Source organism: Macrobrachium rosenbergii, chromosome 15, assembly GCF_040412425.1.
Source record: "Macrobrachium rosenbergii isolate ZJJX-2024 chromosome 15, ASM4041242v1, whole genome shotgun sequence".
Lineage (NCBI taxonomy): Eukaryota > Metazoa > Arthropoda > Malacostraca > Decapoda > Palaemonidae > Macrobrachium > Macrobrachium rosenbergii.
Window position 1 is genome coordinate 3,365,589 of NC_089755.1, and position 17,891 is coordinate 3,383,479.

The following is a 17,891-nucleotide window of genomic DNA, read 5'->3' on the forward strand; positions in this document are numbered from 1 at the left end:
AAGATAAAATGCTTGAAAGCAATGAATGTGGTGAAAGTTCTGTCTCACACTTCGTGGGGCGCAGACCGAACTCAGATGCTGAGATTATATAAAGCCTTAGTCTTTTGAAAATTACCTTATGGTTGTGAAATATACACTTCTGCAAAGCCAAATAGCTTTAAAATGCTCAAATCCATTCATCATAGAGGAGTAAGATTGTGTATACATTAGCATTTAAATCATCTCCCACCGAGAGCATGCTTGCATATGCTGGTGAGATGCCTCTAGATCTTCATTATCAGCGTCTGCCGGTTCGGAGGTGGTACAGATTTCAGAGGTTCCCTAAGTCTTTAACCAGCATTTGTATGAGAAATGAAAGGCATTGGCAGTTGTATGAAAATCACCTCAAGCAGCCTCAACCATTCACTTTTAGAGTAAATTTTACTGTCAGGAAATTAAACATGCCAAGGGTGGATATTTTACCAGAAGAGAACCAGTTAACCCCCCTGGAATCTTCCAGAGGTAAAATTTTGTAGATATTTTCATTTTACCGAGGCGGAATTGTCCAGTGAGGCCATGCGGTCAATATTTTTAGAACATTCCTTGCAACTTGATAACTCCACTGCAGTTTTCACGGATGGCTCAAAGTCATGCTGGCATCGGCTTTCGAGTGGCCTTCCCTGATACTGAAAGAAGCAGGAGATTATAATCTGCTGCATCTATTTTTACAGCAGTCTATATGCAATTTTAAATGCTTTAAAGGAAATTCTAATTCAGAAATGAAATAGTTTTATTATATATTGTGGCTCAAGAAGTGTTCTTCAGTCAATGGAATCTTTTAACTCTTTAAACCCTCTGATTTTAGATATGTTGGAATGGCTGCTTTCAGTGAAAAGAGGAGGGAAAGAAGTAAATTTTTGTTGGGTTCCTTCCCATGTTGGGGTAGTTGGGAACGAGAAAGCTCCCCAAAACCCAGAAGGTGCCTAATGCCACATAGGATTTATATCCTCTAGTAGGTCAGAAAACTAAAAAGAGTTGGCACAATGGGAAAACATTGCAACAAATAAAAATGTGTAGTATTATTAAATATCAGCGCCTCCTTGAATAAGTATCTGCATATGCCAAGGAGACAGGAAATGATGTTAGGCAGTTTGAGGATTGACATAGAAGACTCACTCATGGGTTTTGATGTCTCATGAAAATCCTCCATTTTGCGATGACTGTGTTGTGCCCTGACTGTAAGATGGCTGGTTTAGTGTCCCAGCCCTGGAATTTGAGACATAGGTTCTGTCCAGGGTTGTATACAAAGAAAGCACTATTTATTCTAGCTACAATCCTCAGAGGGGATTGTAACATAGGTCAGTTTATATAGCTTTATATTTATGTGGGCCTCTCCAGCAAAATTTAAATTATACATATAAAGGACATGTAAGTATTGATAACATGATTATGTACATATTTTTTTTATATTTTATATGAAATTCTTTTTAAACTTATTTATTTTTAGTTTTCTATTTAAATTTATTACGGCATCAATAACCTAGATGTTGTGATGCCAGTTTTAATAGATATAATCAATCAATGGCCACGGCCAGTTGTCCTGGACCGGTGACCATTTGACGGATGAGTGTCCACATGAAAAGAGTAGAGCTGTCAATTGGACAGTAAACTCGAGTCTCGAGGTCATCGCCCTCGGTTCTCGCCTAGCCTTCATTCTGGCAACACTATGTGGCAGAAATGGAAACTCCGCTGGCTGATAAGGAGGTGGAACTACATAGACTAGCTGATGCAGCAAGTCACTTAAAAATAGTAAAGAGGTAAAAAGGCATAACAGAGTATGGTCTAAATATTGCTTATTCTCATACAATATTAATGAATAAGTGTTAAATTAGAGCAAGTTACACGTTACATAAAAAGGCAGGACACTGGCCTAGGCCTATGCTAAATTGTATCACATGGAAATATTTTTTATCATAAGATTTGGACTCACAACAGTCTACAAATAGAGCTGCAGAGTCTAACAGTGAAATGAATTACGCCTATACATAGGTTATTCATATTCTGGTCTGAGCTGCTGAGAGCCTTCCCAGGCGAAATCCAGGGGCGAACTGGCATGAAATCGTTGCTTACCCTTAAGTCCACACGTGCAATCACCTGTCAGTCAGTCGGAAGAACTTAAGGTAATGCCATCAGTTCATCTGTTCTGGCGAGTGGACTGACTCCGCCCACAAACTGTCGTCTACACGTATGTTAATGTCAGTTTCATTTAACTTATGTGAAATCTGATCGTGAATACAAATATAAATATATTCTTTTTTACAATACTTTGCCTTTTACCAGTTTGAATTTAGAAATGTATTGCTAACCATAACAATAATTGTTACTGTAATCTTTATCATTATTATTATTAGAATTATTATAAGTATTATTGCACTAATATTTTTAACATATAGAATAATAATAATAATAATAATAATAATAATAATAATAATAATAATAACAACAGAATTATCATTACTACAAATGCACCAATATTTAAAACCACATATATAACCTTAATAACAAACCAAACCTCACCACTCCAACAGAAACCAGAAACTTATTTTTTTAGAAGAAATATTATATCAAGGGAAATTATTATATCGTTCTGAACATCACAATATGCTAAATTCAGGATGATAGTACAAACCGTGCATTAGTGTAGAGTTAATGAACATTATGGGGAAATTTGTTCCATAATAAACCCAACTTGGATTACTGTTAAAACGCGAAAAAGATCGCATAGAGAAAAGTCATAATATTATTATTATTATTATTATTATTATTATTATTATTATTATTATTATTATTATTGTTCTTACTTTTACAAGGACCCTATTCATGAACAATCCCACCACAGCGCCCATTGCCTTGGAATTCAAGCTTCCAAAGAATATAAGATGTTCATTAGGAAGAAGTAATAGAGTGGTAAAGGGAAATACAGAAAGAGGAGATGACTTATTAATAATGGAAAAAATAAATTAACAAATTAATAAATAACTAAAGAAAGAAAGAAAACGATGCTAATGAAACTGTTCTTTTGTTTGTAAATACATTTTGTTCCTTTTAAGACCAATTCAGGTTGGACATAATGGTATACATTCTGGGTTTTCGAGAACCCAAATGATTATTTCTTAATCGGAGGAACCAGAGTTTGAGGCACCAAAGTTTGAGGAACCAGAGTTTGTCGAACCAGAATATGAAGAACCAGAGTTTGTCGAACCAGAATTTGAAGAACCAGAATTTGAGGAACAAGAATTTGAGGAACCACAGTTTGAGGAAACGTAAATCGAAGAACCATAATTTGAGGAACCAGAGTTTGAGAAACTAGAATTTGATGAACCAAAGTTTAAGGAACCAGAGTTTGAGGAACCAGAATTTGAGGAACCAAAATTAGAGGAACCAGAATTTGAGGAACCAAAATTTGAGGAACCAGAGTCTGAAGAACCAGAGTTTGAGGAACCAGAATTTGAAGAACCCGAGATTGAGGAACCATAATTTGAGGAACCAAAGTTTGAGGAACCAGAGTCTAATGAACCAAAGTTTGAGGAACCCGAGATTGAGGAACCATAATTTGAGGAACCAAAGTTTGAGGAACCAGAGTCTAATGAACCAAAGTTTGAGGAACCAGAATTTGAGGAACCCGACATTGAGGAACCATAATTTGAGGAACCAGAGTCTAATGAACCAAAGTTTGAGGAACCAGAATTTGAGGAACCCGAGATTGAGGAACCATAATTTGAGGAACCAAAGTTTGAGAAACTAGAATTTGAGGAACCCGAGATTGAGGAACCAGAATTTGAGGAACCCGAGATTGAGGAACCATAATTTGAGGAACCAGAGATTGAGGAACCAGAGTTTGAGAAACCAGAATTTGAGGAACCCGAGATTGAGGAACCAGAATTTGAGAACCAGAGTTGTCGAGAACAGAAAGCGGAGCGAAAGTCAGAAAAGACGCTAAAAGATGGTAGTTAGCGCAAGGGATAAAGAATAAAGAATAAGAAGAACAGGGAGCGAGAAGAGGAAGAATAGAAGAGGAGGAGGAAGAGGAAGGAAACGAGGGGTAGAAGGAAGACGAGGAAGAAAATAATAACAGGCACAAGAAGAAGAAGGAAGAACTGAACCTTTACCAAAATTGAGAAACCAAAATAAGGGGGAAAACGATTAAATTTACAATTTCTTTGAACTTATTTTGTATTCGACCTAACTATCTATTCGTTATCTGTTTATTATCATTTATTTTCTGTGCATATTTTCACGACTTGTAATCATATTCTTCCAATAAGTCTTGACAAACTGAGCAGAAAAAAAAACGAAAATAAATAAGCTAAACAAATAATGACTGTATCTCACTTTCCCGATAAGAAGAGGGTTTGGCCCGCCCCAATTTGGGCAGTTCAGAGAGAGAGGATTTGGGTCTTAATTAAGGCAGGAACTTCCGTCAGATGCTCTGAAGGAAGTTCTTCCTCCGACTTTTGATGCGAGGCAGAATCGCCGAGCTGTTGTTTATTTTCACTTTACTAACAGTCACGTTAACATTCTGATATGCATATAATACACGCACATTACATAAATGTATGTATATATTTGTTATATGAAGAAGAGCATATATATATATATATATATGTATATATATATATATATATATATATATATATATATACATACATATATATATATATATATATATATATATATATATATATATATATATATATATATATATATATAATATATATAATATATATATTATATATATATATATATATATATATATATATATATATATATATATATATATATATATATTGTTACATGTGGGGTCTTGGCTGATCATATATTGTCCAATTTATTTAGTTGCACGGCCCTGCAGGCCAAGAGTACATGTAACCTGCCACTTGAAGCCACAAATTCACCTCAAAGACAGTCAGCATCAATCAAAGGTCGCCAGTTGGCGTACTAACTCAACAAAGAATATTCAAGAAATAAAGACTTTATAATAAACGCCCACCAACTCGCGGACGGACAAAGAATCCCACTGCTAAGATGGTATTAAGTACAACGCAACAGTTCCTTCAAACAGTGACCGAGACACAAGAAAAGCATCGAGACTTAGAATTATTTGCTTACCCTAAATCCTAGGTATTTTACTGGAATAACGGGGTTGAAGCTAACAATATAATAATTTGGCTAACTTTAGACTTCAGATGCCGACACTCAATGGTGGCTGGAGAATGAAACAAAGAAAGAGTTGGAAATACAGAAAAGAGGTTAAAAGAATGGACGAAGTTTCGAACAGCACACAGACTCTACCTTAAGGACGAAGCGTTGGCACGCATTACAACGGACGTGCTGAAGTTTGTGTGTGTTTCTTGCTCCACCATTCACTAATAAAATAATAGACAAAGGCGGTGTTAGAGCCACCTTCCAGACGTCTGCTCTTGTTGGCGGTTAGTTTCTCTCTCCCGTTCGCGGACCAGGCCTAGGTCAACTAGGCCTACAGTCATGCCTTACGCTGGCCTGGGCGCTCTGTTAAAATATCTGCCAAGAGAGACAGGTAGAAAGGGAAAAAGGGACTTAGCACCACCTATTCTTAAAGTTGAATATGGAAATTTCTCCTATGGGTGAAAGGCCTAAATGTTACCTATATCCCGGCTCTCCAAACGGACGCAAAGTTTGAACTGAAGATGCTCTAGGCTGATATGATTTACAATCAAATGTTAATGAGGGCGAACAGCAGTAATATTTATAAAAGCTCCCTTAAGAGGCCTTCACTCATTTTGGGCATGAAGGTTCAGACTAAGTGTTGTTCATTTCTATTAGGTTACTCTTCTTCCCTTCGAGCAGATTAGTCCTGGTTAGCCTACCTAGCTGTACAGAACTACCTAACCCTAGATAGATATGAGCTATAATCACTACTTTTACCTAATTCTAATAGTACTAGAAGGTGCTCGATTTACATATAGCTACTCCCTACGATCATGATGTGTTTTTTTAGACCTAGCCTAGTGGTACATTCCCGCAGTATTCCCTAGCCTAACCTATCCTAACCCGTAATCGTAGCACCAACATAAGAGTTACTGTTCAACTAAATTGCAACTTGGTTTATGTTTAATACACTTAATAATTACTTGTTAATTCATGAGGGTTGCCTCATATGATAAATGGGTGCCTCACTGAGGTCTTAAGCCATGCATGTCATGAGCATCGTGGCTCGTTTCACAATAGTTAAGATTATTGAAATTAGTTATGCTACTACATGATTACTGCGGTTCTGGGTGGGTAAGTGGAAGGAAATGGCTAATAAATTGATGTACACAAAAAAGAGATCACACTGGCTACCTCCTCTGGGCAGGCCAGGGTCACTTGAGATGGTAGGGCACAGCCGAGAGGGCACTAGTGCCTGGATGAGCTTATAGCTCGGCAAACCACGCCTCTTCCGCTCTTCTTCTCTCGGGTTCCTCCAAGGCCTATCAGTAGTAGGCCCAGGAGGTGATGAGGGCACCACCCGGGACAGGCAAGAAGGGCTAGCGGGCGCTAAGTCAGGCAACTCAAAAGTTGCAGGAGCTCCCTACCCGGCTGCTGCATAACCGGAGCGAGAGCGATCTAGACTTAAGGCCCGAGAGGCCAGTCTTGGTCTTCCAAAGATGGGGTACCATTCGATCCTCCAGGGGTTCATCCCCTGGAGTCAAATTTGGCAAAGAAGTTTCGGGTGCTGGAGGCTCTCCAGTCGCGATGATCGGCATGCCTGACAAGGGGTCCGGAGGTGCAATACCTCGTGGACGACTTGGTTTTGGCTGCGGCAGAGATTCCTGCCCCAGGAGATCGTAGCCTCTCCGAGAGTTTTGTCTGGGGCACCACATGCTAAGCTTGCTTAGGCAGCCCTCCCAATTTGTGGAGTGGTCTGTCCGCTTGCACGTCCGGCAGCCGGTACTGCTCTCCTGAATCTCTTCGCTGAGAGGAGGATCTTTCCAGGCCAGCCCTATGCGATTGGAGAGGGCTAGGCCTGAATAGTTTAAGCAGCTCTTCCGTGGACTACTTTGAGGTCGGAAGGTGGGGGGTTTGTCTTTATCAGAGTTACAACTGGGGCCCCGTGTGGAGGAGGTAACGTGGCTGCGGGCGGCGCAGGCTGGGCTTCGCAGAGAAGATCCCGACCAACAAGAAGCACCGGGCCGAATCTCCACCCACCACGCCAAGGCGGTGGGGCAGCTGCACTCCCAGCGCGCCGTAACCTGGAGTTGGACCTGGAACGGTAATGGTGTGGGGTCTCTATCCACTTCATTTCCCACCGGGTTTCTTCTCTGTCAACCATGGCACCGGCTGGCACTGGGACTCAGCGATCAGGCTAATGTCTGTCGTGAGTGTCTACTGTGACCGAAGGTCACGCAGGCTAGTGCTCTGAAGAGGGGCCACCGAGATGAACTGGGATTCCAGTCTCTCGGGTAAAGGATCCGCAGACCGGGTCGCGAGAGAATGAAGTGCTGATTAGGTTGACAAATTTGGTGGTGGGGACATGATGTGACAGGCCGAGATCCAGCATTGTAGTGGCTAGCAGCCCCACATTGATTTGCAGGGCCTCTTGATGGCTCGGCCTGCAGTAACTGTTGAGGAGAGGCTGAGCCGGATGAATCGGGAGCGGAGTTCTGGCTGGTAGGGTTAGGCTGCTTATTAGTGCCGAGTTTGTATCGGCACTCAGCTTCAGCGTGGCCCCCCTTCTTGCAATAGGTGCATATGGTCTTGCTCGGCAGTCCATTCTTCGGGCGAGTGGAGTTCGAGAGGTAGGCCTGGGGAACAATTCGCTTCTGCGAGGTGCTATTAAATGCAGAGAGAGAGAGAGAGAGAGAGAGAGAGAGAGAGAGAGAGAGAGAGAGAGCAGGAAGGCATTTATAGGAAAACACAAGAAGGAATTACAGAATCTTATACATTTCCATTCCACATTACATAAAAAAAAAACAATTAGAAACTTCCTTTACACTTAACCATATTTACATTCCAGAGATAAAAAGAACCTTATGCAAAACCTAAACAAAACAGAAGTCTGTAACTTTGGAACTTTTAAATGAAGAGTTTAAATAGTCACTAGTCAGCCTTATTGTGACCCTTCCTTTCCTCTGCAGAGTTTGGACACTCGGTTCTTGTTGCAGAACAATTTAATACAATAATTGTACACACCTAATACATGTTTGTGTTAGCTCTTGTTTGTAAGCCACATCAGTGTGTTACTTTCGTTAAATATCCTGAACATTCTCAGCGATTTGTGCTTCAGTACTGCTAGGATACAATTATCAATGCATCAGCCTTGGCTTGAATGTTTAAGCCACTTTGAATTTGTAAGACTTTCAATCAATAAAAGACTTTGTAAATAGTTTTATATACAGTTTAAAACAAGACTGTAAAGATTCAAAGATTCAACACTAATAAAAATTGAATTATTAACTTTTCTTTTCATCTTTTTCAAACTTGACATTTAGAGACTTGGAAACTATAATCTCATCATTTGTGTAAAAATCGGTTAATAGCTGAAAACATTTCTCAAAATATTTGAAGTTAATTAAAGCTCAACTCCAATGTTTAGCTAGTGTACCTCTCTCTCTCTCTCTCTCTCTCTCTCTCTCTCTCTCTCTCTCTCTCTGCGGATAAATCATAACGGCAAAGGAAGTTCTTATCTCAGCAGTCTGGTTGTCACAGTCAGTGTCAAGAAGTCAGAAACTATAAAGCGGTATTTCATGAAGGCCTACCACACTGAATTAAAGTTTCTCTCTCCTCACGTGGAATCTATAGTTACTTTCATCTCTCTCTCTCTCTCTCTCTCTCTCTCTCTCTCTCTCTCTCTCTCTCTCTCTCTCTCTCTATCACATTCCAGAATGGACCAAATAGTAGATGATACAGGCAACAGCTAAATAATGCCTAAAGGAATATAAATTAGAAGGAAAAAAGTATAAATTAGACGAGAAAAAAACTTTTGGGGGATAAAAGTAGCATCAGGATTTACACTCATGCCATTTGACACTAAGTACAGCTGTCCATTCCATTTTGGTGTAAGTAATTTGCAATATATGGTCATTCTGCAGGCATGTGCGAGACGGGTGCAAGATATAACCGTAATTCCACCGGGAAAAAGGCCATATATATTTTTTAGGTAGATAAGATAGCATGCCATATACTTTTTTTACTCAAAGCTTTTTTTTTTTAAATAATCCAAATCTTATATTCTGTATTCGGGTTTGATGTTTGCATAACCAGATATAATTGTTATACATTTTTCTAATAAACTGGAATTGATATCACTATAGGGTAACAAGTAGTAAGTACAACAAAAAAAAAGTTTGATCCCACACTTTTTGGGGAGTTCTCTCAAGTTGAGAATTATGGATCTAGATTTTCAAACCAGCGTTGATGAGAGAAAAAGAATAATAATTCGATAAGGAAACGAGTGTTTTCCTTCCCCATTCTCCCTCCCTCAGAGCGATTAACAACTACTGTTTGCTGTTACTGAATTGCTTATCTCTCGAGTCTCAGGTAAACTGGACGTAGTTAGGACACTTAATTATTCACACAGAGTACAATATCAAGTTTCTCTTTAATCTTTTTTGTGTTTATATGTTCATTGTTGATACAGGTTGCAATTTCCATGTTCAAGTACTGGTGTATAATTTGAGCGAGATCACTATTCGCTCTCTGGCCTTTCTCTCAAAATTGACAGGAAGATAGGCCCCCCATTACTCCTTGAGCCTTTAGGCAAGGAAAACTAATTCTAAGGTAAATTTAAATAGGCCTCATCTCTCATGAAAGTATATTTATCAACTCTTATCTCCTAATTTACGAACTAACATATCGTGTTTAAAAGCCCCTATCAGATAATTAACATAACATTTGCTTATTTAGTAACTGTTTTCTTCAAAGCTTTGTTCTGAGAACATTTACTGGGTTGAAGCTTCTTTTCCTTTGAGAAAAAAAGGAAGATGTTCGGAAACTGACATTCCTTCGGAACGAGAAAACCTTAGATTTCCTCAGAGATTCTGAGATTCTGAATAAATAATAGTAAGAAGTAATAGTCAAGCTTATTATGAAAAAAACTAATGTAAAAAACTTCCTTTATTCCAACAATGCTAGTGTTGTATCAACTATCATTTTATTCCTGTTCGTTGGGTTTCAAACTGAAACATCTCTCTTTGCATCAATATAGAATGGCTGTTATAACGAAATCAACAGCTGAATGTATTTTCAGGATAAATTCCTTTTCTCCGGGAACGAATGCTGGCCATTCAATTAGCATCATTCCACTATTTTTACTCAATTGTAAAATATTTGTTGTTGTCGAATGTAAATGCAGGACGTGGAGTGGTCCCCTGTTCTCCATTAGAGAAGAAGTTATTGGGTTTTGTTTCTCTAAGTGAAAAATACAACTAAATGAGACTTTAGTTCCGGAAAGGTTGCAATGTAGGATACTGGATGCTGTCTCACAGTACATAAAGATAAAATTCTCCTTCACTCCACAGAACGAAAAGGAAGATTAGCTTTATCGTCAATGATATATATATTAATTGATTTTTCAGGAAAATTTAGAATACTATTATTATGGATATAAGTGTCAAGTCCATAGATATGAAGTTAGAGTTTGTTCTGCAAATAATCTGAAATAGGGATGCTGTCATAAGTCAACAAGCATTGCCTGTTATTGCATTGCATGTGATGTACATCATCATCACGCAACTATACATTTCCTGAGCAGATCTGTCCTGGGGAAGGCAAAGATCTGTCGTTCTGGGAATTTCTGTAAATCTGGTGGATCTGAATTATTTCAAAGAAACATTTCAAGAACATTTTGCAATTATTAGTTTTATTTGAGGAGTTTTTATGGCTAGGGCAAGTTACTCTAACTTCTGCAGTCGTCTAGAAGGGAAATGTACAAGATTCTTTCAAGATTCACTCAGTCAGTCTGATGTTTTCATTGAAATTTTCTACGTAAAAGACAACTTCGTTGGATCTGAATTATTTCAAAGAAAACATTCTTTTGAACAGTAACTGAATTATTACTTTTTATTTGAGGAAAATGTTTTTATACATCATCAAAGAAGCGTTTCTTTGACAGGGCATTATTTTTACTTTATACAAAATAAACGACTACAAATCGTCTTGCAGAAGGAAATGCATTTGAAGATGAAAACTGATGCTTTATTGTTTTCTATAATCTTATGCATGAGAGTTGATTGCACATACAGCCAGCAACAGTTTCAAAGTTCAGTCAGACTCCCCCATTAGTCTGATTTTTCAACAAACTCTGAAATTTTCTACGTGAAGGACAAAAATCTTCTATTTTTCATTCAACAGACAGCCCTCTCTCCTTCAAAGGCAAGGTGTCACCTATACACAGAATGTCTGGTTTCTGTCGGGCCAAAATGTCCCTGAAATACCTGAGGAAGGAGTTCAGTCTTCAAGGAGATTTTTAACCGAGAATGATCTCACATTTTCATAGAGATGAGACTTTTGTTCTCACACACACACACACAGGAATGCTCTAATCACACACACACACACATGAACTCATTCCATTCCAAAAGTAATGTTTCAGCAGAATATTAATATTTTCTATATATATATATATATATATATATATATATATATATATATATATATATATATATATATATATATATATCTCGTATATATATATATATATATATATATATATATATATATATATATATATATATATATATATATATATATATATATAATATATAGTAGTCACATCCAGAAACATTATAAAAGTCGGCAATGAAATCACACAGAAATGAAAACAATTTTCTGTTTTACATGAACACTTTTGAATCAGTAAATGATAATATTATACAACAGTCACTATGACAGTTGATTTATATTAATCAGTATTATTTTGTGAACTTTGTTAAAGCTTCGTCTTATTTGCTAACGTCACTAAATCATTAAAACAGGGAATTTATTAGAAAGAGAATAAGATTCTTATACCCATAAATGCTGGAATTAAAGCTGAATTTAACCACACATCATTCAGTAAAATGTCTTAACAGTTAGAGATAGAAAATGGAAGCAGTTTTCACTGGACAATTTCCTGCCTCTTCATCTCCCGCGTAAAAATGGAGTTTCCTTTTGCAATAAAGGAGGAAATAAAAGTGTTTCCTGAAAGGGTAATAAAGGATGATTTATGAGGAGTTCGCGAAAATCGATGCTCTTTTATTCTCGTTAATCCTTCTTCCTTATTTAGTCGTTTACGAAATCAGGAATCTGGACTAAACGGGAAATCTGTCTCTCTAAGAGAATAAGTTTAGGAATTCAGCAAAACTTCAAAGTGTCTGTACAGTATCCAGACCATCGCTTTGATTTTGTTAACGTGGCCTCTTCTTGACAGATTTACTGATCCCTCTCTCTCTCTCTCTCTCTCTCTCTCTCTCTCTCTCTCTCTCTCTCTCTCTGGGACGCATAAAGCAGTAAGGTCTTATCTCAGGTCTGGTTGTCAGTCAATGTCAAGAAGTCAGATAATATTCAGTGGATTTAGGTGAAGGTCACGAACTCTGAGTAAATGTTTCAGGGGATTTCCCGTTTTCATTTTCAGTCCCCTCTCTCTCTCTCTCTCTCTCTCTCTCTCTCTCTCTCTCTCTCTCTCTCTCTCTCTCTCTTGCCTGACGTTGCCCGTGTCGTTTTACGCTTGTTAGACTCAACAACATGAGATTTCGTGAAGTCTTGGAACAGTATGGTTTATCAGTGAATGAACATAGCCATGACAGACGCCGTTCATAGTGTTCTCCTTTGTAATGAATGCCAAGGGAAATTATCGTACCTCGGCCATGCCAGACCTTCCTCCCGCAGAATTTGCAAAGGAGAAACAGAAGATTTTTTGGGTTAATAGACGAGGGGAGAAATGGATTATCTTGAAAGTAGAATAGGATATTCGTTTCATTTGAGAAAATACATTTTTTCCAATATGATTACACTGGTAATTATCGTATTTAATTTTGTGCCTTTGTTCGGGAGTTCGTGATGAAAAAAATTCGGACGAAATTAGGAGAGAATGTTCATTGATGTTTCGGAAATGTTAGGGATATTGTAACATGTCACTCTGACCTTTAGAATTCGCACAAAGTTTTTCCATGCATTTGTCAATGAAAAATTTTGTGAATAATACTTGTGATAGGTGCTGAGTAAATATTTTTTATTTCATATTACTATATATATATATATATATATATATATATATATATATATATATATATATATATATATATATATATATATATATATATATATATATATATATATATATATATATATATATATATATATATATATATGTTGTGTGTGTGTGTGTGTTGTGTTTGTTATGTTCCTTTGTGAAAAATAGAACAAAACCGATCGATTTATTCAAGTAAGAGATTATTCAGCCTTATTCTCTCATTCAGAACTTTTTATTTTCCGTCAGCCTTTGTGTCAACCATTCAAAAACTTTGCACATTCATCACCTGTCCTTCCATTGGTCCCACTTTTCTGTCAGAATTTCGACAGTAAAGCTCAAACAGAATTTAGGTTTTGCGAAAATTAAACGTTCTGACGAAACAAATGTGCTGGGGACATTTTAACACCCGGGAAACTCTGAGGGGTTGGTCTCTTTGTGTTCCTTCTCTGTAATGGATGCCTAGGGAAATTATTGTACCTCCGCCATGCCTAACCTTCCTCGCACAGAGTTTGCAAAGGAGAAACTAAAGCGCTTTTGGGTTTAGACAAGGAGAGAAATTTTATTCTCTTGGGAGTAAAATATGGTTTTTGCATCATTTGGTAAAATGGATTTATTATAATTTGATTATGACATTTTTTATATTTACTTTGGTGCGTTCATTCAGGGGATTCTTCAAGAAAAGTTTAGAGGAAATGAGAGAAAACTTCTTTATCGTTACTGAAATATAAGAAATTGGGTCAAAACTTAATATAGCCAAATGATACCTGTGAATTTTGAGTATGGTGGTGAGAGAATGTTTGAATTTCGGCGGCTAAGAAATTCCGGGAACAAAAGTGAGGTGCTCTTGGAAAAAAAAAAAAACACCGCATGAGACTGCTGTCTTTAAGCCTAACAATGAACAACTTTGATGCAAAGAAATGGTTCCGACCAATGGACCTACTCGAGAGATTTCATTCTTTATGAAGCTTGAAAATGGAAACCCCACATGACTGATGAAGCTCAGGCTTTGCTCTTTGTCACTTTAGCTTTCACCTTTTACTCTTTTCTTTCCAAGTCAAAATATTTCAGAGCCTGAAAAGACAAGTCAGCCCCTACCATCATTTGGAAGATGATATAATAAGAGATCCCTATAAATCATTCAGTCACTTCACGGAAACTCTGCTGCCTGCCACGTTCAATGACTTGGATGTTGTGACGCCAGTTTTAATGGCCACTAATCAATCAATCAATCTGATGCCGAGGGGGCCAACCTCCCCCTTCTGTGGTTGCCAGATGTTGCTTTTGAGGTTGACAATTTGTCCGAAAATCTAGACCTTACCTTAGACCTTATAGACATTACAGTTCATTCGGGTTGCCACAGGTCCCTCAGTGTGAGGCACCTCTGATGCCTACCAGAGAATTGCTAATGCATCTTCCGGTATATTTTGCATCTTCCAGTCTTGGATGGTCTGGGAGAGTATCGAGACTTTTGTGCGCGACTGTACAGTATTATGATAACTACTTAAGGGAAGTTGAAATCAGGGTTGAAGTCTTGCATACAAATGAAACCTTCAATATTTTTTTCAGAGCCACCCTGTCAGTCCGTCTAGCCTTGAACAGGCACCCAGTCAAGATGTGGTGGACTAGCCTCGAACACACAGTGAGCCAGTTGTTGGTTTGGATTAAAAAAATCATATTTTGATTCATAAACAATAAATACTGACTTTCTTTATTTGACTTATTTATTCTATTAAGCATGAAATCAATAATATCTCTTTTATATGGCATCTCATTTGGGCAGCAGCTGAAGGGTGATGATGTGTTGGCATCACTGTACTGACCATATGTGATAAGTTGGCAGCCCTGAATTACCATCGGTTATGTTGGCAGGCCTGACGAAAAGATATGTTGGCAGTCCTGATCAAAGTGGATAGGTTGGCAGCCCTGGTTCAAGTGGTAATGTTGGCTGCCCTGACTGAAATGTCTGTGTTGGTAGCCATGATATATATATATATATATATATATATATATATATATATATATATATATATATATATATATATATATATTTTATATTTTCAGTGAAATGAATGATGTATAATTCACCAGCGGAATGAAGTGGATGTTCAATGCAGAACTGCAATGAAGTCAAAATCATTATGAAAGGGCTCTGGGTAAAATCAATGCAGAAGTGCACTGGAGAGGAAATAAATGCAGAAGTAAAACGAAATTGAAATCAATGCAAAGGTTCAAGTGCAAACCTCATGTATTAATCATTGAACAAGTATGATTGAAAACCAATGCACAAGAGCACTGAAGTGGTAATCATATGCAGTGCATTAGAAATCAATGGACAAGTGCATTGGAGTTCAATAGTTGCAAATCAATAAGGTCAATGAAGTGGAAATTAATGCACAAGTCCACTGAAGCAGAAACTATGCAAAAGTTCATTGAAATCAATGCACAAGTCCACGGAAGTGAAAATCAACGTACAAGTGCATTAAACTGATATCAGGACATTGAAGAGAAAATCAATGCAGAAGTGCAGTGAAGTGATATCAACGCACATTGAAGAGAAAATCAATGCAGAAGTGTTTGAAGTGGAAATCAATGCACAAGTTGATTGAAGTGGAAATCAATGCACAGGTTGATTGAATTGGAAATCAGTGCAGACTTGGATTGATGTGGAAATCAATGCACAAGTGCATTGAGGTGGTAATCAGTGCAGAAGTGTATTGAAGTGTAAATCAATGCAAAGCACATGAAGTGGAAATCAATGCACAGTCCATTGAAGTGAAAGTTGAAAGTTGAATTCAATGCACAAGTGCATTGAAGTGGCACAAGTGCATTTATCAATATCAAGTGTCTTGCATTAAAGTGGAAATCAATGTTTAAAGTGGAAATCAATGCACAAGGATTGAAGTTGAAATCAATACACAAGTGTATTGAAACTGAATGAAATCATTGGAACAATGCAATGCAATGAAGTGCAATGCAAGGTGCATTAAAGTGAACATCAATGCAAAGCATTGAACTGGAAATCAACACAAAGTGCAAATTGTGCAATATCATATACAAGTGCATTGAAGTGGAATTCAATGCACAAGTTCATCGAAGTGGAAAATGCACAATGATAGTGGAAAATGCAAAAGTGCATTGAAGTGTAAATCAATGCACAAGTACACTGAAGGGCAATCAATGCACAATGCATTGAAGTGGATCAATGTACAAGTGTCAATTGGAGTTTAAATAATCAATGGACACGTGTTGCAGTGGAAATCAAACCAATGCACAAGTGCATTGAAGTGGAAATCAATTAAAGTGCATTGAAGTGGAAACCAATGAAGTAGAAACCAATGATAAATCAATGCAAATGCATTGATGTGGAAATCAGTGCAAATCAAAGTGGAAATCGATACACAAATGCATTGATGTGGAAATCAGTGTACAAGTGCATTGAAGTGGAAATCAATGTACAAGTGTATTGGAGTTTAAATCAATGAACAAGTGTATGGAAGTGGAAATCAATGCACAATTGCATTGAAGTAGAAACCAATGCACTTGAAATCAACGTACAAGTGCACTGATGTGGAAATCAATGCATTAGTACATTGAAGTAGAAATCATTGGACAAATGCATTGACATGTGCACTGCTCAAGAAGGGAGATCAATGCACAAGTGCATTGAAGTGGAAATCAATTCACAAGTGCATTGAAGTGGAAATCAATGCACAGGTGCACTGAAGGGGAGATTGATGCACAAGTGCATTGAAGTGGAAATCAATGCAGAAGTGCAATTAAGTGGAAGGTACTGACATTGATCTGCAAAGCCAAATTACACTTTTGCATTACATGTCCTTTTCACCTCAATAAGTTGTGTGTTATTGTGTCATGCTCTCACTTCAATCTATATATATATATATATATATATATATATATATATATATATATATATATATATATATATATATAAATGATTTGTGTTAGCAATCCTGATTCACATGACATGTTGGTACCCCTGATCACAACAGTTAGTTGGTAGTCCTGATTAATAGGGACCTGCTAGCACCCCTGAATAAAAGCATAATGTTGGTAGCCCTGATCAGGAACTGCCTATTCGAGGCTCGTCCACCGCTGGTTGACTGGGTTCCTCCTCCTGTGCGAGGCTAGACTGACTGACTGACAGGGTGGCTCAAAAAAAGTCCATTAAACACTGCGTTCATCTGATAGACTTGGCCTCGACTTCAACTTCCCATAAGTAGTGATCATTGTTCTTGTCCCAATTGCAGTCAGAGTCAGAAGCTATACCTCCGCCTTGCCTGACCTTCCTCCCAGAGGATTTGCTCTGGAGGAACTAAAGAAGATCATTTTGGTTTTGGCACAGAGAGAACATTTGGATTTCATGGGTGAGAAATGTGGTTTTGGCATCATTCGGTGAAATGGACTTATTATAATTTGATTATGCCTTTTATTTTAACTTATTTTGGTGTGTTCATTCGGGAATTCTTAAAACAGACAATTTTGATGGAATGAGAGAAAATTTGTTTATCGTTACTGAAATATAAGAAATCAATTTTTGCTAAGTGCATTTTCTTCCATGGATTTTGGGTATAATATCCGTGACAGGCGCTGAGGGAATATTTCAGTTCCGGAGGCATAGAAATTTCGGGAACAAATGTGAGGC

At 37.6% G+C, this 17,891-nt stretch overlaps 1 protein-coding gene across 1 annotated transcript; it reads right to left on the bottom strand.

Moving 5' to 3' along the window:
• Positions 1-3,152: 3,152 nt before the first annotated feature.
• On the bottom strand, positions 3,153-15,082 carry LOC136846848 (uncharacterized). Its single transcript, XM_067118116.1, has 4 exons — positions 14,932-15,082; positions 7,404-7,633; positions 6,610-7,262; positions 3,153-3,975 (listed from the first exon to the last, which is right to left on the bottom strand). Exons 1-4 carry the CDS (start codon positions 15,080-15,082, stop codon positions 3,153-3,155), a joined length of 1,857 nt encoding a protein of 618 aa, XP_066974217.1.
• Between the last annotated feature and the right edge of the window lie 2,809 nt (positions 15,083-17,891).

Coding starts and splice junctions, on each gene's coding strand:
- LOC136846848 (XM_067118116.1), bottom strand. CDS start 15,082: ATGGTAATTCAGGGCTGCCAACTTATCACATATGGTCAGTACAGTGAT. Junction 7,634..14,931: donor AAATAAGTCAAATAAAGAAA/GTCAGTATTTAT, acceptor CATCCGGCTCAG/CCTCTCCTCAACAGTTACTG. Junction 3,976..6,609: donor TCTAGATCGCTCTCGCTCCG/GTTATGCAGCAG, acceptor ACCATCTTTTAG/CGTCTTTTCTGACTTTCGCT.